The 24,062-nt window shown below is 38.9% G+C and overlaps 3 protein-coding genes and 1 long non-coding RNA gene across 4 annotated transcripts; 2 read left to right on the top strand and 2 right to left on the bottom strand.

The window, feature by feature from the left end:
- The first annotated feature begins 5,192 nt into the window (after positions 1-5,192).
- On the top strand, positions 5,193-6,791 carry LOC129777915 (uncharacterized). The gene is made up of 2 exons (XM_055784488.1): positions 5,193-5,384; positions 5,449-6,791. The coding sequence occupies exon 2, from the start codon at positions 5,449-5,451 to the stop codon at positions 6,505-6,507; it is 1,059 nt and encodes a 352-aa protein (XP_055640463.1). The 5' UTR covers positions 5,193-5,384; the 3' UTR covers positions 6,508-6,791.
- LOC129777914 (uncharacterized) lies at positions 6,194-8,269 on the bottom strand. The gene is made up of 2 exons (XM_055784487.1): positions 7,848-8,269; positions 6,194-7,788 (listed from the first exon to the last, which is right to left on the bottom strand). The coding sequence occupies exons 1-2, from the start codon at positions 7,865-7,867 to the stop codon at positions 6,654-6,656; spliced, it is 1,155 nt and encodes a 384-aa protein (XP_055640462.1). The 5' UTR covers positions 7,868-8,269; the 3' UTR covers positions 6,194-6,653.
- A 3,244-nt stretch (positions 8,270-11,513) lies between these two features.
- LOC129777993 (uncharacterized) lies at positions 11,514-17,568 on the bottom strand. The gene is made up of 2 exons (XM_055784611.1): positions 17,315-17,568; positions 11,514-12,264 (listed from the first exon to the last, which is right to left on the bottom strand). The coding sequence occupies exons 1-2, from the start codon at positions 17,463-17,465 to the stop codon at positions 11,852-11,854; spliced, it is 564 nt and encodes a 187-aa protein (XP_055640586.1). The 5' UTR covers positions 17,466-17,568; the 3' UTR covers positions 11,514-11,851.
- Positions 17,569-21,367: 3,799 nt separating this feature from the next.
- LOC129780243 (uncharacterized) lies at positions 21,368-22,293 on the top strand. Its single transcript, XR_008743872.1, has 3 exons — positions 21,368-21,480; positions 21,564-21,648; positions 21,737-22,293. It is a non-coding gene; the product is annotated as an uncharacterized LOC129780243 (long non-coding RNA).
- The last annotated feature ends 1,769 nt before the right edge of the window (positions 22,294-24,062 follow it).

Here is a 24,062-nt window from a genome sequence, read left to right on the forward strand (position 1 = left end):
CATCGAGCGAGAATGGATTCTTTTCCTGTCGGTAAAAACAAGGGAAGGAGGAGTATGGAGTAGAGTTCCTTTCCACTGATTGAATGGAATAAAACCACAGTTGCGAGCGAGGAGTAAGTAAGTGCAACACAACGAGCGGACATCACTCATACCTAATGTTGATTTCACACACATAGATACACACAGCTCGATGCAAGAAAGGAAGATATTGCGAAACGGCAATGCAATTTCATCCGCATTAACTATACACCCTCAAAGAAGAGGAAGCCCTCCGTATCAAAGTGTGCTTCAACAAAGAAGGTATCAGCAGCATACGGAAAATTTTTGTGCTAGTGCGGATATGGAAGAGTCTCCAGAATTTTGAAATACGGGCATACACTGCATTTCATTGAATAATATTGAATAATATGGTTCTACGTCAAAAAAGCGGTCGTGTCCTAGATACAACCCCTTACAATTTTTTACCTATCCGGTACAGATCTGTGTGGGTGTGTGTCGGTGTCTGGTGTGGTTTTCCGCTGGACTCCGGCTGAAGGGGGTCTCTGCAGTCTCTTTAAACATTTTTCTTTTATTTTAAGTTGATATTACTGCCAGTGTTCTTCATGTCAATTTTGAGCGCGATCTGAAATTTAGTTTGCTTACAGCGTCATTGAGATCAAATGAACTCCTTTTTAGTGACTTTTGATATGATGTCGTCCATTAGGAATTCCTTCCGAAGGGGCAAACGATCAATAAAGAGTATTGCTTTAGCACCATAAGGGGCTGTTCACATACCACGTCTACAGAAAAAGTACGCTTTTAGACTGCCCCCTCCCCCTCCGTGGACAAGCGTGGACATTGACTATACCCCTCCTCTGTTGTCCACGTGGACATTCTTCCATATATTGTAATTGCAAAAAAAGGAATTAATTGCATTGTGCCTATATTCAATTTTAAATTAGTCTTATTTTATATTTGGTATTTTTTTAATGATAAAAAAACAATTTAAGAAATAAACAAATTTTTTATGAACAAATGAATATAAATAAAAAAAAAGTTTTTTTTCATCTCTGCAAATCACATATTCGAAAAATGAAGTAGGCAAAAGTTCGAAAGCCTCTTAACTGTACATTATCCAGCTACTGTATCTCAACTTAACTGTTGTTGTCAGCGTAATACAAAACCTTTCCTGCCATCGTTTGGAAAATTTCCAGAGGACGCGTTCTTTTCCGTAAATCGACTAAGACTACACCAGCGTTTTGAAAATATGTGTTATTAACAAATTCCCAGCGACCATTCTGAGTCAAAATTACACTAGACCAGGGGTTCTCAAATGGTGCTCCGCGGGAAATTTGTGCTCCGCGAAATTATAGCAAATGTGCTCCGCTTGAAAACCCACCTTGAAAAAAAACGTTCTTCAAATTAATTTCACTGAGCGTTTAGTGAATTATCTTGTTCATTTCGAGTCAGATGTCGTGTAACTGCGACACGCAACAGAAATAGAGTTGTTAACAGTTGGGTGACGTCAATTAAATAGGATTTGTTTTATTGATTAAAAACGTAAGTGCTCCGTCAAATATTTTTGCTATAAAAAGTGCTCTGTCATAAAAACAGGAAGTGGGTTATATCTATGGTATAACCGCAAGGGTGACGTAGGACTATCGTTGATTTAGAGATCATTTGTTTGAAGTTGAATCTAAATCCATTCTGAATGAATGAATAAATGAATATTCGGGGGACTTCGAAAACGAGAGCGTTACGTTGGAAGCACAAGGTTTTATGCATCCAATATAGGATACGAAAAACCTTGTTCTGAAGAATAATCTTCAGAAGCTAATCTGCTAACTGTACTTGATTGACAAATCACAAACCCAAATGTATTATATGGATATTTTATGGATAGAAAACATTAAAATAAACTCTTTCGCTTGAATGTAATTTTCAATTCCAAGGGGAACTGGCAGATTATTTTCCAGCAACGATTAGATATTTTCACATTTTCCTCGATACTGGAAGCCCACTAATGGTTAATACTAACTCGATAACCACCTGTTAATAGTACTTGATTGAAAAATATTTGGTCACAGTGTTACATGGATAGAAAACATTCAAATAAACTCTTTCACATGAATGTATTTTTAAATTCCCAGAGGAACTGCTAGATTATTTTCCAGAAATGATTAGATCTTTCCGGAACTTTCTCGATGCTGAATGGCATCCAAACGGAAAGAATTCTGCGCGTGTATGTGTGTGTAGCGATGTCTTCCCGGGGAACCATTTGTGGCATCACTCTCCTCCTGATGGATTCCCTTCTGGCCTAGGGTGCACAAACAGGCTCTTGGTGACACCGTTCATCCGCGCTTTCATAAACGATAAACGAAGAGCTTCACCACAACAGCGACAACATGCTCCAATCGCTGTTCAATTAGAACTGAGTGGATTTCCGAGCGAGTGCACCCGTGGCCGAGTGGTTAGCGTCATAACTAACATGCCGGGTGTTCGGGTTCGATTCCCGTTCTGGTCGGGGGAATTTTTCGTCAAAAAATTTCCTCCGACTTGCACTGTGATCACGCGTATTCTAGAGCTTGCCACTCAGAATGCATTCAAGGCGTGTTATTTGGCATAGAAATCTTAACTAAGTACTAATAAAAATGACGCAAGTAATACTACGTTGAGACGGCGAAGTTCCTCTAGGAACGTTAGTGCCATTGAAGAAGAAGAAGAAGGATTTCCGAGCGGCGCTCGCTTATATACCGATTGGTGATTTCAATAGCCTGTTTTGAAAGCAATTTTAAGACTATTGAAACAAGTTTTTGGATCAAAAAGTAACAAGTATAGAACGCGTAGACATTTTATCTTTCGAATGAAGTGTTTATCATACCATTTCGTTCAGTTGTTTAGGAGCTATTAACGCTCAAAATCTCGGTCTCCGGCGTAACGCTTTCGTTTTCGAAACTTTGATTTTACACCCCGGTATAGAAATGAAAGACGTAGTCCTACGCCAAAAAAATCTGAAAACCCCTGCACTAGACAATTCTCGTCTCAGGCAGTGCATCTTTCTTTCGATGCAACGCAAACTGCTTTACTTTCGGGACCTGCTACATTGAAATCGTGCTATTCTGATTACAATCTTTAATCAAATAACCTTTTTCGAAAAAAAAAGAATAATGCAAATGGGGTTTATTAGTAGTAACGGTTGTTTTTTATTCTTTGATTCTTTCATTAACATTCCCCGAAAAGTTATTTGTATCGCGCTTCAGTTTGTTCCAAATTCTATTTATGTAGTATTCCTTATACCACTTCCTACCAATATATTTGAGAGTTTGAAAATATGTGAAATCGTTGGCTTCAGGAAACGCTCTGTTAATTGTATGAAATGGTGGGTTAAAATTACAAAAACCAAAAATTCGTTCTTTTTCATCCCATTTGTTCGAATGCGTATGGAAATCTATTTAATGATGTGTGTAAAAATCCCACTATGATAACTGCCCAAACTAGTACTTCTGCAAAGCGCTTTTCGAGAACATTCGAGAGAATCAACGTCAAATACATATCTGCTTTTCGAATGGTTTTAACGTGGAGATTGTTTCCAAAGCAAAAATAAAAACTGAAATTAGAAACATTTCTTCGGTGACTTCAAAGGACAGTACAACGGTAAAACTGCACAATCAAGCGAATATTTTTACAATTAAGCATGAAATAACATCTGAAGAAACTTATTTAACAATAAAATCATTCGCCTGCAGATAATCTCCGAGAAACGAGTGTCTATCGAAAAGAGTGAAAAGAGAGAAAAGAGTGTAACTTTGATTGCAAGATACTAGTTCATATATTGAAGCGAAAATTAGAACGAAGAAAACAATTTTTTTTGAATGTTTTATTCCATGAAGCGTATTGATAGGGTTTTCCTCTTGGCTGCGGTGCAGAATATGTAATCTAATCCCGGATTCAAAGCTCATCTGAAAAAAACACGAATGTCGTAATAACAAGTGTTTATTAACGGAAATTTCATTTATATCGGTAGGACAAAGTTAAAAAAAACTGATTTCCGGTGCTGAGCATACCTAACGCAGCTGTACCAATGTGTCATTAACGTCAGATAACGTCGCAAAATGGATGCTAAAAATTCGAGAAATATTTGGGTAAAGGGTGTGTCACATCAAATTGCATCACGGAAAAAACGCTGTAGAAATTCGCCCAGTAGACCGATCCTTTTGAAAATTGTAGACAGTAAAATAAAAACTATTAAACAACTTTTGGCATTTTCTTTTTATTCATACTTCGAGCCCAAGCCCGTATGCTCGCACCTTCCTCTTTACCCCGTCCATAAGGTTCTGTACAACGCCAGGTTGTAGTTTTTTTTGAACAGAAATCCATTTTCTCTTGAAGTCCGCCTCCGATTTGACAACTTTTGGGTTCTTCCGGAGGGCCTGCTTCATAATCCCCCAATATTTCTCTATTGGGCGAAGCTCCGGCGCGTTGGGCGGGTTCATTTCCTTTGGCACGAAGGTGACCCCGTTGGCTTCGTACCACTCCAACACGTCCTTTGAATAGTGGCACGAAGCGAGATCCGGCCAGAAGATGGTCGGGCCCTCGTGCTGCTTCAATAGTGGTAGTAAGCGCTTCTGTAGGCACTCCTTAAGGTAAACCTGCCCGTTTACCGTGCCGGTCATCACGAAGGGGGCGCTCCGCTTTCCGCAAGAGCAGATCGCTTGCCACACCTTGTACTTTTTGGCAAACTTGGATAGTTTCTGCTTGCGAATCTCCTCCGGAACGCTTAATTTGTCCTCTGCGGAGAAGAACAACAGGCCCGGCAGCTGACGAAAGTCCGCTTTGACGTAGGTTTCGTCGTCCATTACCAGGCAATGCGGCTTCGTCAGCATTTCGGTGTACAGCTTCCGGGCTCGCGTCTTCCCCACCATGTTTTGCCTTTCTTCGCGGTTAGGAGCCTTCTGAACCTTGTATGTACGCAGGCCCTCCCGCTGCTTGGTCCGCTGGACGAATGAACTTGACAAATTCAGCTTATTGGCGACTTCCCGGACCGAACTTCTCGGATCACGTCTAAACTGCTTAACTACGCGCTTGTGATCTTTTTCACTGACGGAACATCCATTTTTGCCGTTCTTCACCTTCCGGTCGATGTTTAGGTTCTCGAAGTATTGTCGCCACAGCACTATCTTGGAATTCGTTCGTCAGTTCAACGAACGAAATTTCCAACGAACGACATGTCAAATAACCAACCGATGTCATGAGCAGCAGGCCAGTCGATGTGCTGATATTCAGTTTGTTTTTGTTTACTTTCTAAAAAAGCAAAATATTTCGAAGTAGTTTGCGATTAGAAGCATTTTCGGTTAGTTTTGCTCTACAATCTGTTCCAAAAGTCATTATTGAAGACGTAATTGAAGGTAAAATTTGTCTGCTTAGTTGAATGCTGAAATTATTGAACCATTCAAATTACACACATTTCAGATGGCCGATATAATCATTCATTCCGTTCGCCAACAACAGGCCAGTCCTGGAACCGTATACCACGCCCTTTATGGACACTACTTTTTGGGTATTTCCCAAAAGAATTTGGCGATCATTTACGGAAAAAGCCTGTCCACTATTTATGGTTGGATTCAAAAGTTTGAAAGCGAGGGACTTTACCGAAGGAAAAAACGAGCTCAGGTCTTCAAAAAGTTCCAGTCGGAAATGCGACAATGGTTGGTGGAGCTTTATTGCAAGCATCCTCTTTTATTTTTGGACGAAGCCAAGGTGATGTTCCAGGCACATTTCCAGATGACAATAAGTACTTCATCCGTCTGTACTATTCTGCACGAGGCAGGCCTGTCGTGGAAAACCATTGAGAGAAGAGCTATTCAAATTCGTATGGAAGAAATAGTGCGGTTTGTGAATGAGCTCCTCGCCATACCATGGGATATTTTCAATTTAGTTTTCCTCGATGAGGTGAGTATTGACAATAGGGGCACGTTACGTCAGAAGGGATATGGTGTCGTAGGAAAAAAGTTAATTTTCAGAGGAGAATTTTGTCGCCGTGCTCGTTCATCGTTCTTATGTTTCCTTGGCGCTGATGGAATCCTGGATAGTTTCTGGACTGAAGGCACTTTTAACAGGCTAAAGTTTTTCGAATGCTGCCGAGAGTTTGCCTTGCGGAATCCTAAGGTTCAAAGATATCCAGGATTCCATTCAGTATGGATCATGGACGGTGCGAGGATTCATTGCGACGCTAATCTCATTCGCTATCTTCGATCCATTGGGATCATACCCATATTCCTTCCGGCGTACTGCCCCTTTTTCAATCCCATCGAGGTGATCTTTGGCCTCGTGAAAAAACGTCTTCAGAGAGTACACCGGGAAGGTGAACAAATTCTGGCTGAAGTATGTGAAGCTATGAACTACTTCAAAGTTTATCCTTGCCAGAAACTGTTTGAACACTGTGGATACTTCCCTGGAGGATTTTTCAGCCCTGAGAAAGGCTTAACGCAAGATCCAAATGAGGTCGATTTGAATATTGTTCCCAATTAATATAAGAGCAAGTTTTGAAACGTTTACTGTTAACAATAATGAACTATCTGAAACAAATAAATAAAACTCATGAAGACCGTGAAACTATTGCAAATAAAACTTATTTTATTTATTCAAAACCGTAAAATCAAAACAAGAAAAACACTTTAAGAGTGATCAACATCGGGACAATCAGTTACTTTCTCCGCCAACACTTGGCTCACTTCGGACTCTTCTGGTCGGATTGCTGATTGCACTGCGGTGATAAAATCTCCAGCGGCTAATCCTTTTGTTATCATTGCTTCGAGCTTGCGGGAAACGTTGTTAAGTATTCCAAGTGCTACTGAAATTTCTTCCCTTATTTCAGCCGCTTCTTTCACCCAACCAGCATTCACAGTATGAGCCACTGTGACACCCCGATGTACTGACTGCAGGCGGGCTGCTTCTGACACATTTGTCCATCGGAAGTATTTGGCGAGTTCCAAAGGCGGTGCGGGATCAATTTTCAATTGCTCTTGCTTGTGAGCAGGCGAAGAGTGGATGAAGTTGGCCCACAACATCCACGAGCTTTGATGTCCCTCTAAATCCAAGTGAGTTTCCTTAAGCTCTTTAGCCAAAGCAGCACAATCACGGGTCGAGTGGGCTCCGACTCGGTCTGAGTTTGTTGGCGTAATGAGCGTCTTCAGTACCATTTGGTGCTGGGCATGCGTCTCCACGTTGGTCGCATATGGATGCACAAAAACTTTGATGTTTTTATCCTTCCATGTAGCAAGGATTCGTGGAGTGATGGCAGAAACATTGTAGGTCTTCCTTTTGGTCGTGTCATGCAGAATGATGAATCGTTCAATGTCTTCTTCATCTGGCATTTGCTTCTCAGACCATGTCGGAACGTCATTGTCAAAATCAACTTGCCGAGATACGTGTTTCTTTGCAAGTTTCCACATGAATCCGATCACTTCCGGCACTGTATCTCCACCGACATTCATGGTTCCGATTTCTCGAGGGCGCATTTGACTGCGAAAAAGTCGTCGAAGAAAGGTCCCTTTAAAGAAGAATTCCAAACTCTTCGCAGCATCATCTGGCAACAAAGTCACATCATTTTCCTCGGATGCACCACTTTCTTCGTTTTCAGCTTCCTCCGTCGTATTATCGGGCAACAATGAGAATTCGACATTCCTCGAGTTCCCATCGTCAGAGACCTGGGTCGTATCCAACAAGGATTTCGAGAATCTGAAAGTTCCCGACGATCCAGCCACCGGAGATCCCGCTGTTTCCTGCTCCAGGAACTCTATTCCGTCGTAGCTGCAAATAGTTCAATTCTGTTGAAGATCATCCTATTTTTTTAATAGTTTGTTACTTACTTGTCCTTGTTATTATCCATGTTAAACTGGAACTGGAGGATTAATGTTCTTCAAGCATTTTTTTTTTATTTACCACAACGAGGTGAAACAACGAAAATGTAAACAACAACAATAACGTTGAGGTAAACAACTAACCATGGTGCACCAATCCATGCAGGTTGTTTTGTTTGTGGTAGTCGTCTTTTTATTGTACAAGATCAATAAATGTCAACAGATGAGCATTTCGCATAAACATTCATAGTGTAAAAAGAAGATTTTGCTACGTTTTTTTAGCTGCATGAGTTTTGATTAAAAAAATCTTAATTCCGTTGCTTAAAAGCAAAATTTGAGAGTAATCAAAAATAATTGCCGTTTTTCATGCTTGAAAGAAGGACTACCATGCATCTAGAAACTATGGAACTTCGTTAGTCAAACGAACGATGTTCGCTTCCAATTTTTCTCCGGATGGCCGATATCGTTTTAGTACTCTGCTGACCATGGATTGGACGATTCCCAGCATCTTACCGATGTCCCGATGTGACAACTACGGATTCTCGGAATGAGTGCGCAGGATTAATTCACGACGCTCTTTTTCGTTCGACGACATTTTTCCAAATTTACGAAAAATTGACAGTGAAGCATGGCCAACGTGATCTATACACTCTTATCTGATTATAAGCGAAAGCTGAAGATATAATTCCTAAAAATTAAATTTCTACAGCGTTTTTTCCGTGATGCAATTTGATGTGACACACCCTTTACTACCCATCAGAAAAGGTGGACTGAATCTGCTTCTTTCAGTGCAGAGTTCTGCACATGAACTCTGTTATAAAATTTGGATCGTACTCGTACTCGTACTCGGAAATCCTAATAATATTCCGGTCATTTTATCGTATTATCAACATCCCACATATACTCTGCAGATACAAATGTATCAGCAGTTCGTTATGTCAAATTTACTACGTGAGAGTACCTGGATTTAGAACAAAGAGTTCAGTTTATGCTCAAATATGACGTACCTTAGAAGTTGAAAACAAAGATCCTCCATTACCAATGGAAGCTTGATCGCTCAATGTGTATGTGACTTACATGCAGAATACATATTTCAGTGAAGAAGTTCGATGATATGGAAAAATATTCGACATGACCGTTTTATGGATAATTTATTTGAAGATTTAATTTATTTGAACAGATCTGAATGTATTTAAAAAAAACATCTGTTTAACGAGTCCACGTGGACGTTATCTGTACCCCCACCCCCCTCACCGTGGACAAGCGTGGATTTTTTTCAGTGTTGCGCGGTATCAAAAAATATTTTTTTCATATTTCCAAAGAGTGGTTAGATAAGGGAATAAAAAGTGCCCCCAAACCAAATCACTAGCTGTATGGCAAATATTGTAAAGGATATTAAATAAGAAATTTTGGTGGTTCATTTGAACCCCTATGTGGTTTGACGTAGGATCTCTAGTGAAAAACGTACTTTTTCGTTTATTTCACGCCATCCTCAAAAGATCCGAGATAAAAATTTGAAAAAAAATACTGAATGTACATCTTACCACGGTGTATCAAGAAAAATTATCAAAAAAAATTTGATCAGAAATTTTAGTACTAAAAAAAATATTAAAATTCAGAAAAAAAATTTTTTGGGATTTAGAGATTCAGTACTACTCTAATTCATATTTAAATGTGCTCTTACGGCTTTTCTAGATTGATAAATATCTTCAAACTGTTTTCTTTTTCAAATATCTAATAATAAAAATAAAATTTTAAAAAATACACAGTACAAAAAATGTTATTGATTTTCTGGCATTTCGAAATTTTGAAAAAAAAAATAACTTTGAGACCCACTCCTGCTCAAATTTTTATTTAAATGCGTTCGTATGTGTCTTTTTTCTACATGTGGTGTAATTTTTCCTGTATTTTTAAGAGCATTGTGAGACACAAAAATAATTTTCTTCATCGTCTGCATTATTGTTTTTATTTTTTTGAAATCGATTATTTTATTGTATTCGTGGTTTTCAATTGAAAGATTAAAATAAAAAAAAACAAATCGGATTTGTGGTCTCAAAGTTATATTTTTTTTTCAAAATTTCGAAATGCCAGAAAATCTATAACATTTTTTTGTACTGTGTATTATTCTTTTTTATTATTTTTTCTTATTATTAGATATTTGAAAAAAAAACAGCTTGAAGATATTTATCAATCTAGAAGAGCCGTAGAAACACATTAAAATATGAATTAGAGTAGTACTGAATCTCTAAATCCCAAAAAAAAAATTTCAAAATTTAAATATTTTTTTTAGTACTAAAATTTTTGATGAATTTTTTTTTAATAATTTTTTTATACACCGTAGTAAGATGCACATTCAGTATTTTTTTCAAATTTTTATCTCGGATCTTTTGAGGATGGCGTGAAATAAACGAAAAAGTGCGTTTTTCACTATAGATCCTACGTCAAACCACATAGGGGTTAAACCAATAAACCGCCAAAATTTCTTATTTAATATCCTTTACAATATTTTCCATACAGCTAGTGATTTGGTTTGGGGACACTTTTTACTCCCTTACCCGGCCAGGCCCTTTGTCGCAAACGGCCCGATTTGTGGAAGGATTGTTGAGTGTAGCAACGTCCGAACCCTATTGCATCGACCAGCCGGCCGAGCCCACCAGCTATCGAGCTATCAACAGGCAAGCGCATGAAAACAACAGATCGCTTTGTTAAAGGTTTAAATAAGATACGTTTCTAGTAAATCGTAGTGACTCTTTCAATTTCGGTATCATTTCCCATTAGGTATAACACTTGGGTTTTGCAGATTTTCTGGAACGAATGGAAAACATTTGGGTTGTACCATAGTTTGGCTTACTAATGCCAAGCCTTACTTGATTAACCAACAGCGAAAACCCCCAATTACAATTAAATTGATTCGCCGAATAAAATTAGCTTCGTTACTTCAAAGTGATAATAAAAAAAAGCGCAATGATTTAATAAACGAGATGAATTGCAATCGAGCTTATCATTGTCACAAAAGTGAAATGCTGACAAACTTCAAATAAACCAAATAAGTTTGGTTCCATGCACCTCACTCAAACAATTTTGCGCGGCAAACCAAGCCAATCTTTTTTGATTAACTGATTACAATCTCTGGGCATTACGCAAACAAATCGTTACACGAGCATCAGATGTACTGTTCTTTGCGCTGCTGAGAGATGGATAATTAAATCAGCTTCCTTATGATTTAATAACGTAGCTCTGTAGCAAGCGCAAAGCGAAACAAACCCCGAGAAGCTTCGTGCATCTCCACTGGCGATAAATTAGAGCACCCTTACCAACAGCACATTCACACACCGTTGTGGCACGACTTTTGTCCACGCGATGCGATTTTCTTAGGTAACCATAATCGACCGCTGGGAGTTAATTACAATCTCTGCATCTACCAACCACAAAGTACAATCAATCAACAAACTAAAGAATAAGTTCAACTGTTATATCGGCAAATCGAATGCAAGCCATGGATTCGCTTCTCACCAATGGCTTTTCTGTCATGTTGATTGACATTTCAATAGGCGCATCAATCAACCGTTAAATTAGCAATAGTTTTTGGAGTACGGCCGATCAAGGTTGTACAATTTTTCGGACTATCACTTTTACCGCTCGAGGGAAGATTGCTAGCGAAGAAAATCATCAAAATTAGTTTTAGTGTTTTTTTTTAATTTGTCACCGTTATTTTTTATCAATTCAACTAGATATGCTTTCATGTAATTAATATAAATTAAACAACATAAAAAGATGTCGGCTATGGCTCGCTAAGAGTAGATAATCGTATAGTAATTGCTATCTTCCTAAAAGCACACAAGTGCTGACGGTTTTTCTGCTAGACGCCGAAATGTGACCATTTCGACTCAATCAGAGCTTACTGGCTAAGAACGTAAAACAGAATCTCTCGCTCGATCATTCGCACCACGTGTAGAGTTGACAGTATTTGCCAGAAAACAGCATCAGAAGTATCATAGGGATGAAAAGTGGCTCTAGTAGCCATTGCCGGTGGCCGGAGGTCCGTAGTCCTGCTTGGGTGGCCCATACTCTGGCTTTTTCTCCTTTTGGGTCTTGTACTTGATGAAGTACACCTCCGGTTTGCTTGGCTTGGTTGGTGGGGGCGTCGGCAGGATGATATCCTCCGGCTCCTCGGGCTTCTTGTGCAGCACGTAGACCAGGGTCTTCTCTTCGTTCTGCACCGGCGGCGGAATGATCGGGGCCTTTGGCTGGGGTGGGGTCGGCGCCTTGATGAAGATAATCTTGTAGTGCTTCTGGGGACCACCGGATTGAATCACCCGGGGGTAGCTGATCTCTTCGCGCTCCGGTGGCGGCACGTGGACGTAGATGTGCTTCTGGATGACCTGGGTGGCGGGCTGGTAGTTGTAGCCGCCGCCATCACCGCCTCCTAGTGTGGTAGAGAGAATGAAGGATTGGGTAAAGTAATGAATGAAGTGAAAAGTACATAACATAATTTGTATTTGGTATCGTCATTTTTGGGAAAATACAATTCGGGACATCTAAGCTGAATTTGATAGCGAGTTTAACCTTCCTTTACTCGCGTATAGGTTTGACAGACCGAGCATCAATGAGGTAGCTGAATTAAATGACTATTAAAACGGAATGAAGTTAAAGAAAACATATTTTGTGGAGTTTGTTTCACTCAAATATATCTTTTTCTTTGAATAAATACCAATAACGCCTAAAAATACACAATGGCAATATCACAGAGACGCGCACAGTCCAGAGTACACAAATTACGATTTTTCGCGCGAGTATAGGAGTGTTAATTGAAGCAAATATAAATAAAACGCAAAGCAAGAAGCGGTAGATTTTAACAAATAGTTTTGCACGAGTAATGAATCTATTTTTTATAATGCTAAGTATTAAACGAATGTAGAATGTTCTGCAAAGCTAATTGGGTTGAAATATATAAATTAGCAACGTTAGAAACATTTTTTTGCAGTATGAAATGACGCTATCTCTGCGGCGGGAAAAATAAACACATCTTCAAGAACAAGAATATCTATGAAAATCAAAAAAACCAATCCTAATTTCAGATATATTTTCCATACGTTCTGATGAAAATATTTAGGAGTTCTTTCAGTAATTATCATATAAGGGCCAGAACTATATGATCTAAGCATGCAAACAACATTTATAACTATTTTTCATTCAAACTGTCAAAATTTAAAACTGTCTTGAAGCATGCTAATCTGAAAAAGAGTACACTTATTCGATTCTGTATTGTGTATTAGCGAAATGAAAAACGATTCCTGAAGTGAAAACTGCTTCACTACATTGCACTCTACTACTACGTAATCGTATTTTTTATAAACTACAACAGAATTTGAGAAAAACGGAACTCAAAGTACAGTTGGAAAACACGTGGTTTGTTTACATTTGCATCATACAACCATAAAATCCGGTAGACGGCGACACTCTACCTTCTATGTCCCGAATTGAAACCATCTCTCCCAGTGCAGGGTTGCCAAGTGTTTTTCAGCAAAGTCTGGAGGTTTTTTTTCTAAATTATTTGCCCTTTGAATTGCGATTTTTAATGATTGTACATATGTGATAGATATGGAAACATTGAAGACAGACCGAAGAGTTAAAGTTATATTGTTGCGATAAATCTGGAGAAATCTGGACGAATCATAAAAAATAATCTGGACTAGACAACGGATAATCCGTAAATGTCTGGAAGATTCCCGAAAAATCTGGAAGATTGGCAACGCTGATACAATAACAGGGTCGAAGGCAAGAAATTATGACATTTGGGAAGCCGAACTATATGAAATACATTTTTCAATATTTGAAAGGAATAAATGTCGATTTTTTAACTTTTTCTCGAAATGTTCTACATCGCGGTCGAAGTCCTGACCTCTCTTCATCCGTACAAGCTCTGCATGAAACTGCTCTGCTCTGCAAGAAACATCGGGCTGTTGTGCCATTAATAACACAATTATTTCAACTGTCTCCGCTGTCCGGTCTAACTGAACAATGGAAAAACAGAAAGAATACTGTTACGTCTAAGTGGCTACTGTGTAATTTACTATTTATAAATACGACAAACATGTAACATGTACACGATTAAATCCAGCACTGTTGCAGCTAATAATGCTAATGAGCCTAAATAAATCAACAAATGGGATGAAAGAATTATAACCATGGCGATTTATTTCATCCAAATGTTTGGTAGAACATGGGTATTTTAAGTAACTTTGCATACTTCAAATATTCAAAAAAAATTAGACTACTTCTTGAAAAGAGCGAAAAAAATTTCTTGATTTTTTACTTGATTTTATAACTCAAAAACTATATTACCTAAAAAATGTCAAAGGTGAAATGAAATGTAGAAAATTGTTCAAATTTACATGAAAAAAATACCATTTTCATAAAAAAAATGCTGAAAAGAATATAATTTCAAAAATTAAAATTCATTTTTCGCAAAAATGTATTTCTTTAAAATTCTCAAAAAAAATATATATGAATAGCCCTCACAATTTTCAACGAGTCGTCCATACATTGGAAGATGGGCACTTTTACTGGGAAAAAGTTTCTCTAACAACAACTTTTTCATGTTCTCTTTGGAAAAATCACAACTGATCCTAATTTTTTTTAAAGCGCATTCGATAAAGTTTTAGATCTTAATAAAATATGAACTTTCATGGAAGACGTCAACTTTCTATCGTTTATAGTTTCTGGATTATAAGGCATTTTTGTATGAAGACTCCTGAAAAAAATAATGTTTTATTCGTAACATTTTTGTGTGTAAATTCTCACGTTAACATGTTCTTGACATGTTTACAAATGAAAAAAGGGTAGCAGAGTATGTAAATCGCGATAATTTATACATAAAAATGTTATGAATCAAATAATAGTAGTAATTTTTCAAAGAAAAACATGAAAAAGTTGTTGTTCGAAAATCTTTTTCCCTGTAAAAGTGCCTATCTTCCGATGTTGGAAATTGTATGGGCTATTCATAACTATTTTTTCAGAATTTAAAAAAAAAATGTTTTCAAGAAAAATTAATTTAAATTTTCCAAAAACTTTAGTTTTTGAAAATTTGTTTGATGTTTTTTATTGAAAACATATGCCATTTCATACATTTCTTTCTTTAACTAAAATTTTGCAGGCGTAATAGATTTTGCATGATAATTTTTTAAAAAAAAAAAAAAAAAAAAAAAAAGGCTTCGACGCTCAGAGATGAATGAGCTCCCAGAGTTCAAAGTCTCTCTAATTCAACATTGTCGTCGTCGACTTCGACGAAAGTTCGTATTCTAATAAGCTTTGTCGAAGACACTATATCGCTATCTTGGCTTTAAACAAAATTAGGATTAGATGTGATTTTTTTTTCAAAAAAAACATGAAAAAAAAATAAGAAATTCGTCTATTCTGGAATCCGATCGAATTCGAAATTAGCACAATGTTGTATTCTGTAATCCGATCGAGTCAAATCCAATCGAGTTGTGTAAATGTGGCAATCTTTTCACACAATTCGGCATTGACGACAATGAGCTTCGTGTTCCATTGCTGTGAAGCGAAAATGGTAACGGATTTTTGGGTGGGATGAATATGCGTTTAGCATAAAAAATACGCTCGAAAATTAACTTTTCCGTATCAAAAATGTATTTTTTATGTATTTAATGTATCTTACATTTTCTGCAAGCGATGAAAGAAGCCTGTAGTGAAACCGGGGGCAAATTAAACACGATTTTCAGACAAATGTAAATTATCCTAGTAAGACTAGTACTGACGCAAGGATTACAAAATGTTATGAACATTTTTATTGAAAATCTCTGGTTCTCTGGTTAAAACAATTTGTCTTTCATGGTGCCTTTTTTTTGTAAATAAGATTTTTTTTATCTGTATTATAGTGATTTTCAACTCAGTTGTAAATTTGATTTTTCTCACTTGTTTCGATTGTAATTGCTACTATTTGAATACTATTTCCACTAGTAAGGTATCGACTGGGTGTGAATTAATTTTTAGCGTCTATCAATTTCGTTTTGATCTGTTGAAATATGTGTCTTTACCATGCTTAAAAATTAAAGCGAAAATACTATTCAGAAAAATATTATTTTTTATGTAATTTATTAAGCGATTCATTGGGAACAATTGACGAAAAGCACATTCAGATAATTATTGAACATGTCATATGAAAAAGTTTAAAATTTAATTTCAAAGTCCCTTCCAAAATAAAGTTTCTTTTCAGTAGTAAGTTTGATGAATTTCGCCCCGGTGATCAATTAGACGTCTGATAATAATTTTACATAAAAATCGTCAAATTTTGCGGAAATACTAGAAAATTCATGGAAAAACAGTTGGATAAAGCTCAGAACGACGTATTCTAAGTATTCAAATAACACCCAGTAATAATTGTTATACAAATTTTAAGAATTAAGGACTGCCTTCTGGTCTGCTAAACTGAGTAAATTGATTGACGAATACGGATGAATTATTCTGACGTTTCTTGTTCGCGTTCAGGCCATGTTGCCACTTTTGCAAATGTCAATTGGGTCGAATTCTCAAACGGATTATAGATACAAAAGTAAATTACCATCGGATACTTCGTATGAAATCCAATCATGTTGGGAATATGGGTGGTTTTAAAAGTAGAGGATTTTTTTTCGCGGCTGTTCGAATTCAAAGCGTCAACCTTGAGAGTGACCTGTTTTTTTTTTTGCTCTTCCATTGAAACATTAATGTAGGCTTACTTTGTGCCGCAGAGTGACGACAACGAGATGCATTTGTTTATGTCGAGTATAAACTTCGAAATTATTCTATCCATCATAAAGTAGCGCTGTTAACTGCGCTTATCTAAGTACTTGGTCGAGTATGTGAATAATAGTTGGTTTTAAATTAACTGATGTGCCACAATATCTCACTACTTGACAACATCATTTACTGTCACAACTTATTACGGCCAGGCGGATGTGTGATGCCTGTCGCTATCAACTGAATGCGCAGTTAACGAGGCAAAGTTATTACGACCCCTATTAAGCCGAAACCGGAAGAATGTTTCGTTTGTGTCATATGAAAAAAGTGCGGTTAAAAACTTTAAAATTTTAATCGTCGCAGCCTCTCAGCTGAGAGAAGATAAAAAATCTGACATGGAATTACCACATAAAAGCCCTAATCGGTTCGCTGTTTCATTTTCACTGTGTTCCAATTCATGAAAGGAAACAAAATAATCGGTTGGCGCCAATTTGAAATCCAAGTCAACCAGTCACATGGAAGAGGTATGCAATATTTTGTACAAGTTCACTTTGAAATCCGAAACAACGGCCACATTTTTGTGAAATTATTAAACTATTATATCTAGCCAAATTGCGGTTCTAATTTATCCAACGTTGCAACAAATCTAACAGTCATAATCCTCCTTTAAGAATATATATCTGATTTCTCAGTTCACGAATCAAATCACTGCACATTCAATCCACTCTTGAACGCACCTTGCACCTGGCCACCACCGGAATAGTAGGAACCGCCGTCTCCTGCGGAGCTAAACGATGGCGCCGAGTACGAGTAGCCACCACCCACTGGAGGTTCAGGACGAGCCGACACGGCCACCGCGAACACACTCAACACTACGAACACCTTCATTGTTTCTGCAAGAACAACAACAACCACGCCGAATGTTCTTGTAATACTGTTTGTGCTGCTGCTGCTGCTTCTGCTATGCTAGTTCGTACTCGGTTGAAACAATGCACAATTGAGACTGATGCTTATTTTCGGATTGCAAATGATATTTATACACGGTTCAAATGATCATCGCCGAGGCTGACGCCGTGGGTTCTACTCGGGGTCCGTTCCCAGTCCCCAGCGAAAGTACCGCAGCACAGCAGCAGCGATCGTACTTACTCGCTGCCACTACCTGCCCCCATCATTCCTCCATCTCCCCTCCGCACCCTATCTAGATCACCACCCAAATCATCCGTTCACCTTTGGGAGAAGAAGCCACCAACCGACCAACCAACCGATGCTACTGCTACTGTTCACTACCACCACTAGCCCTGAGAATCACCATCATCAGCAGCAGCCCCGGCAGCCAGTCATCGGTTGCGATCTACACCCCGGCGATCATTAGTAGGCATGCAACGGGCTACAAAAAAAACCGTGGGCTTCGAGACTCATCTCTCCCGCCGAGGAAACAGCAAAACGCGCGTGCGAGCGCCAAAGCGCCACCGCGGAGGCATCGCGATAGGGTAGGTAAGCAAATTTACAAATTATTCGGTGCCCACCACGCGAAAACGCGAAACGGGTAATGATTGTTTTGTTTTTGGCGGTTCACTGGCGCAGTCTTCGCCCAGACTCCCGAGGCAGCAGAAAACAACGGTGCTGCTTCTTCTGTGCTGTGCTTCAACACATGATGACAAGTGGTTGCCGCCGCGATTGCCACGGGACGCGCGGTGGGACGCAAGGAAATTTTCCCGACAAATTGGTTTTGCCACATCGGATGAGAGGAAAATAGTGATGTTTATTCGTTTGGCGGTTTACTTCCTCGTTAAAACAGGAAGATGAGCGCTGCTCAACGGACGAGATATTGGTGAAATATGGCTCTCTTTATGGCGATGTGATATTTCATGTTATCGCTATCCAAGTGATTGATTAGTGCTTTGGTTGTTTTCCACATCAAATTCTCAGAAATACTTGATTTCACAATGAAAAAAATTGTTATCAATCATTCTCATAATATAACATGAAATGGAAAACATTAAGGAACATTCTAAAGCCGTGATTCGGTATATCGTTAATAATGATCAACAACACACTTAGATTTCAGTTATATTATGAAAATCACAGTGTTGGTGTAAGCGCGTAGTTCTAGTTGTATTCATTGTATCGAGTCATACTATAGCTTGTTGGAAAGGTATTTTTGCGCGCTATAATGTAGTCCTTGACAGTGTTTTGTTTGGTTAAGTCGTTCGTGAGTTATAGTGTCCCAAATATGGAGCAAAATAAAGAGAAAATCCGACATATTTTACAGTACTACTATGACAATGGCAAAAATGCATCTCAAGCTGCCAATAAAATTTGTGCAGTTTATGGACCCGATACAGTTTCCATTTCCACCGCACAACGATAGTTTCAACGTTTTCGTTCTGGTGTAGAGGTCGTCGAAGATGCGCCACGCTCCGGAAGGCTTGTCGTCGAAAATTGCGACAAAATCGCTGAATTAGCCGAGGAAGACCGGCATAGTAGCAGCCGTAGCATCGGCCAAGAGCTGGGGATAAGTCATCAAACCGTTATTAACCATTTGGATTCACAAAGAAACTCGATGTATGGGTGCCACACACGTTGACGCAAAAAAACATCTTTGACCGTATCGACGCATGTGAATCGCTGCTGAATCGCAACAAAATCGACCCGTTTCTGAAGCGGATGGTGACTGGCGATGAAAAGTGGGTCACTTACGACAACGTGAAGCGCAAACGGTCGTGGTCGAAGCCCGCTGAAGCGGCTCAGACGGTGGCCAAGCCCTCATGAACGGCCAGGAAGGTTCTGCTGTGTGTTTGGTGGGATTGTCAAGGAATAATCTATTATGAGCTGCTTCCCTATGGCCAAACGCTCAATTCGGACCTGTACTGCCAACAACTGGACCGCTTGAAGGTGGCACTCATGAAGAAGAGACCATCTTTGATAAACAGAGGCCGCATTGTCTTCCATCAGAACAACGCCAAGCCACACACTTCTTTGGTGACGCGCCAGAGGCTCCGGGAGCTCGGATGGGAGGTTCTTTTGCATCCGCCGTATAGTCCGGACCTTGCACCAAGTGACTACCACCTGTTTTTGTCCTTGGTGAACGAACTAGGTAGTCAGAAGTTAGCCACAAAAGAGGCCTGTGAAAATTGGCTATCCGAGTTATTTGCCAATAAGGAAGCGAGCTTCTATAACAGGGGTATTATGAAGTTGGCATCTCGTTGGGAACAAGTCATCGAACAAAACGGCGCATATTTGACTTAAAACAGATGATTGTAACTAATTTTATGAACAAATGAAAATTAAAAAAAAAATACCGCAGGACTTTTTTGACAGCCTAATATAATAAAAAAACATCGTTTCCAGTCAAAAAGTGACAGAGATTGTTCTGTTCAGCGTTCAGTGTATACTTGAGAGCGGATCGAGTTCTGTGAACGCGCACTGTTGCTGACGGAGATGATTTGGTACGGGCCGGAGGCTGTCATATTTGTTTACAATCAATGGAAAGATGGTATTATGCGAAATTGAATTGTTACGATAAGTTGAATTAAATAAAAGGAAATATAGATAAATAGATAGTTGGATAGAATCTAGAACCGAATTGAAGTAGTTGTTGCTGAAGAATTTAAATAGAAAACTAAAATGTAAGGAAAATAATTATTTGTACCTATGTAATTTAAACATGAAAATAATTACAGCTTTGAGTGCTTCAAAGTAACAGTACTCCAAGGATTGTTTTTTACGAACGAAACAGAGATGATATGATACATATGAAGCAATGAAAAAACTTTCATTGGCGATCTAAATTTTATATCGATATTCTGAATTCGAAACACTGCAGAACATTAATATGAGCATTGAATGTTTTGCTTAGCTAAGGCAAATATTGCACCACCGTACGATTACCAATGTCGAAATCTGCGTTGTTATTTATGAACTAGCTTTGTCCCAGTAAAAATTATTTTTTTAATAGGAATTCATTCGAACACTCGCGTTTTCTTACTAAGCGAATGTTCGTGGGATCAATCACAGAACTCGTCATTGATTGATCTTCTAATGGGCCCATTACAATTTCCTTCTATTATCATTTTCTTATTACTTCTACCAAAACTCGTCATTATAATATAGATTCATTTGATTCACTTGCAAATAACATGTTTCTCTGTTACATTGAATACATGTTTTAAACTGATAAGTAAGTTTTCATTCATAGTTTTTGTCTTTAGAGCGCGTTATTTCATTTGAGAATTTATTGCCATTTTCGCTTGACACCAACGGAACACGAATCTTAATTCCGCAAACGCGAAATTCAACTGGCCTAACAACGATGCTATTGTAGAACATATTGTAGCATGTACCACAAATTACTTTGGAGAACCCCTCGTACTATTTCTTCAGCTCAGAATCAACAGCGGTGTGTGCTTCTGAGTGTCTTTCTCTGTGTAGAATGAGATGCATGGCAATGCGAGTGCCATTCCCATTTTCGATTTGGGCGGCTGACCATATTGAGTACCAGGTGTAACTCGACGGCTCAATTTAGCCAGGACGCAGAGCACCAACACATGCCTCGTAGATTTTTTTTTCATTTTCTGTTTTTTTCCCCCAAGTGGAAAGAGTCTTTCGGCGGGTTTTCTTGTTCTTGGAAACCTAAAACCGGCCAGCGACTCGACTTAAACTGCGCTCGGGAGATGAAAAGACAATTGCCCGCGAATGTTTGAAAGCGGGACAAATCCAAGCACAGAAGAGACTTCGGAACGACTACGGAATTGCTAACATCGTTAACAATTGCGTAGTTCCGGTTCCAATGAATATCTGTCTGATCTGAGGATCGAAAAGTGTGGTCGCCCATTCCGACTTTGTCCGTGGAAGAAGGCGGAAGCGGTTAGTGATTTTGTACCGCGTGTTACCCGTGTTGAAGGTAAAAGTCGGGAAGTAAGTTGCATCGCAGTTGGTATATTAAAAGTTTTCCTTTTTTTTTTCTCCTTTTTTGGAAATGTGTAGTGAGATTAGAAAACTAGTAGTGCGAATTAATTGATACGCTGAAGAAGTTAGATACTCTCCAGTGCACCAGCAAACCTAATTGGAGGTAAGCCTAAAACGTGGCACGTGGCTAAATTTACAATAATTCTATTGTGGCTTTTGTGGTATTTCGTTTTTTTTTATGTGGTATGTAGAAAAAGCCGCTTACTGACCCCACGTGCGAGGTCTGGAAGTTACCATCATACTCGTCAATTCTGGTGGCCGCGCGGTGCGCTTACGCAAGACGGCACTCGCGCCAAAAGGGGAAACAGCACACAGTACGCAGCACGGAGCCATCACTCGTCCGTGTGCGTACTCGAGATTCATTGTCCCGTTCAACGTCTGCAGCGAACGACGGTAAAGCAGAACCACGTAAAACCTAGGTCGTGAGTACAAATCTATTTATTTCCGTAACTAATACATGCGCATGTAGGGAATAAATAGAGACAGAAGAACCACACAACTAATAAATGCCACACAACAATGCCACACTAGATTTTGTACAGTGTTCTTACCGACAGTGAGCGCAAGCCCGTCGGCAGAAAGAAAAGCCTGAATGAGATGAGGCGATAGAGTAGTTAGGAAACGTGCCGTTCAGAGAATCGATGGGTCAGAGGATCGAAACCCAAATTACCCAATAAAATGTTTATATAGATGTTTAAGGAAAATAATGTTCGTAATTTATGCTGTCTCGAATATATCTAAAATAAATCGTTGGGGGGAAAGATATAATTAATTTGTTCAAAGAATATTATTGTAAATAAATGTTTATGTAGTTCTTGATTGTTAGGCAAGGAAAACTTTGCGTATTTACTGGCTCGCGGTGTGGCCTTAAAACCCGTCAAACCGAATAGATTTTTCAGTGTTGTGAGGTCACGAGTCCAGGGTTGAGACTCGTTTCTGTTGTTTGCATACAGCTTCAACCCCCGCTTCCTCTTCTGAAGCAAGCTTCAAGGTGGGTGGGAGATCATCATTGAGTAGATCCAGTGATGATAATTTCAGTATAAACGGTGTTCATTGAGAACCACCGGAGTGAATTTCTGTTGCTTTGGATTCGGAACGCGGACAAACGGTGTCGCGGGTCTCTCTTTGGAGCGCAGCCAACAGTCGCGGAACAAACCGGGTTTAGCGACAAAAGGACAAACCCGCCCTCAGGTGTTGGGTGTCTCAAAGCCGGGCAACGACAGCAAACACGGCGGCTGGTCTCCTCTTCGCAGGAGTGGCGCTTAAGCCAGCCGCTTATCTACGAAAAAGCCCCGGTAGCGACTGGCTCGCACGCTTTCACAGCGTCGCGGGTTACAATATGTATCGCCCAGTTGCAAAACCGGTCATCCCCAAAAATAAAAATTTTACAGGAAAGACGATTTTCTGTAGCATCATGCCAGAATGAGATGAAGAATAAAAAATAGAAAAAAAAAAGTTTATGGGTCTGAGCCGGCCTCAGGGCATCCATATACTAATACACAGCATTTGACAGCGTCAAACATGTCCGGGTCGCAAATGCAATTGCAAATGCAAATGCACTGTCACTCGCGAGAACTGCCAAACTCTCAAGCTGGTGTAAATCAAGGCGATTAACATACTGCCAGGTGGGTCAAAATGTGAAAACCACTCTACAGCCATTAATTTACAGGATAACATTAACACACTTCTAAAATAAAAAATAATGAATGGAAATTTACTTTTCTATTTCGAATATGTATACTATGCAATACAGTATTGCGTAATATTGAAATGAAATTGTGTGTGATGATGATTTTATATTATAATGGCGAGTTTTTGTAAATGTTGTGTTTTGTGAAATATATAGCCAAATGGTTAAGAGAGCGTCGTGTTTCAAGTATTCGAATAACTTAAGAATCTCCATTCAAATTTTAAGATTGCAAAACTGTCTTCTTTAAATTTTCCCGACTTTGACGATTGTTTCGAGTTAAATGTGATTAGCGAATGGGCGCACCTTGTTACGTAGATCTGCCTTGAGCTCACCGAGAAGTTTGATAGTTTGGCAATGACAGCTAAATTTGCGACACATCTTGACTCGCGGATCATATCTTCTTGACCGGGGGGGGAGCCTAGAGCCTAGAGGCACGGACGGCATCTTGACATAGGACTGTGATTGTATGTAGAAATTGCAGTTGAATTTAGTTTTTGCATTGTTCAAAATCTGTATTTTTTTCTCTTTTGATACATCAAATGGAAGTCCTGAAAAAAAAAAACCGTTTCTTGTATGAACTTTTTTTTAAACGCGTTAGTTGAGATAAATGTTCAAAAAATGTACACAAAATACCATTAAAGCCATTTCTTGCCATTTTCTTCTGTTTATTCAATTATGCAGAAGAAGACAGAGAATCATCATGTATCATTTTGTAACACAAGTCTTTTTTTTATCTGTGTTATAGTGACTTTCAACTCATTTGGCTGGTTCGTCACATTTACTTCCATTTTTGGAAGAATGTCGGGAGTGAGAATTGAACTCGTGAC

Source organism: Toxorhynchites rutilus, chromosome 3 (genome assembly GCF_029784135.1).
Source record: "Toxorhynchites rutilus septentrionalis strain SRP chromosome 3, ASM2978413v1, whole genome shotgun sequence".
NCBI lineage: Eukaryota > Metazoa > Arthropoda > Insecta > Diptera > Culicidae > Toxorhynchites > Toxorhynchites rutilus.

Bases quoted from the DNA above. Each gene is read 5' to 3' on its own strand.
- LOC129777915 (XM_055784488.1), top strand. From the start codon at position 5,449: ATGGCCGATATAATCATTCATTCCGTTCGCCAACAACAGGCCAGTCCT.
- LOC129777993 (XM_055784611.1), bottom strand. From the start codon at position 17,465: ATGAAGGTGTTCGTAGTGTTGAGTGTGTTCGCGGTGGCCGTGTCGGCT. The intron at 12,265-17,314 runs GTGCGTTCAAGA...CTACCACACTAG, and splicing joins CGGTGGTGGCCAGGTGCAAG to GAGGCGGTGATGGCGGCGGC.
- LOC129777914 (XM_055784487.1), bottom strand. From the start codon at position 7,867: ATGGATAATAACAAGGACAA. The intron at 7,789-7,847 runs GTAAGTAACAAA...AACTATTTGCAG, and splicing joins ATGGATAATAACAAGGACAA to CTACGACGGAATAGAGTTCC.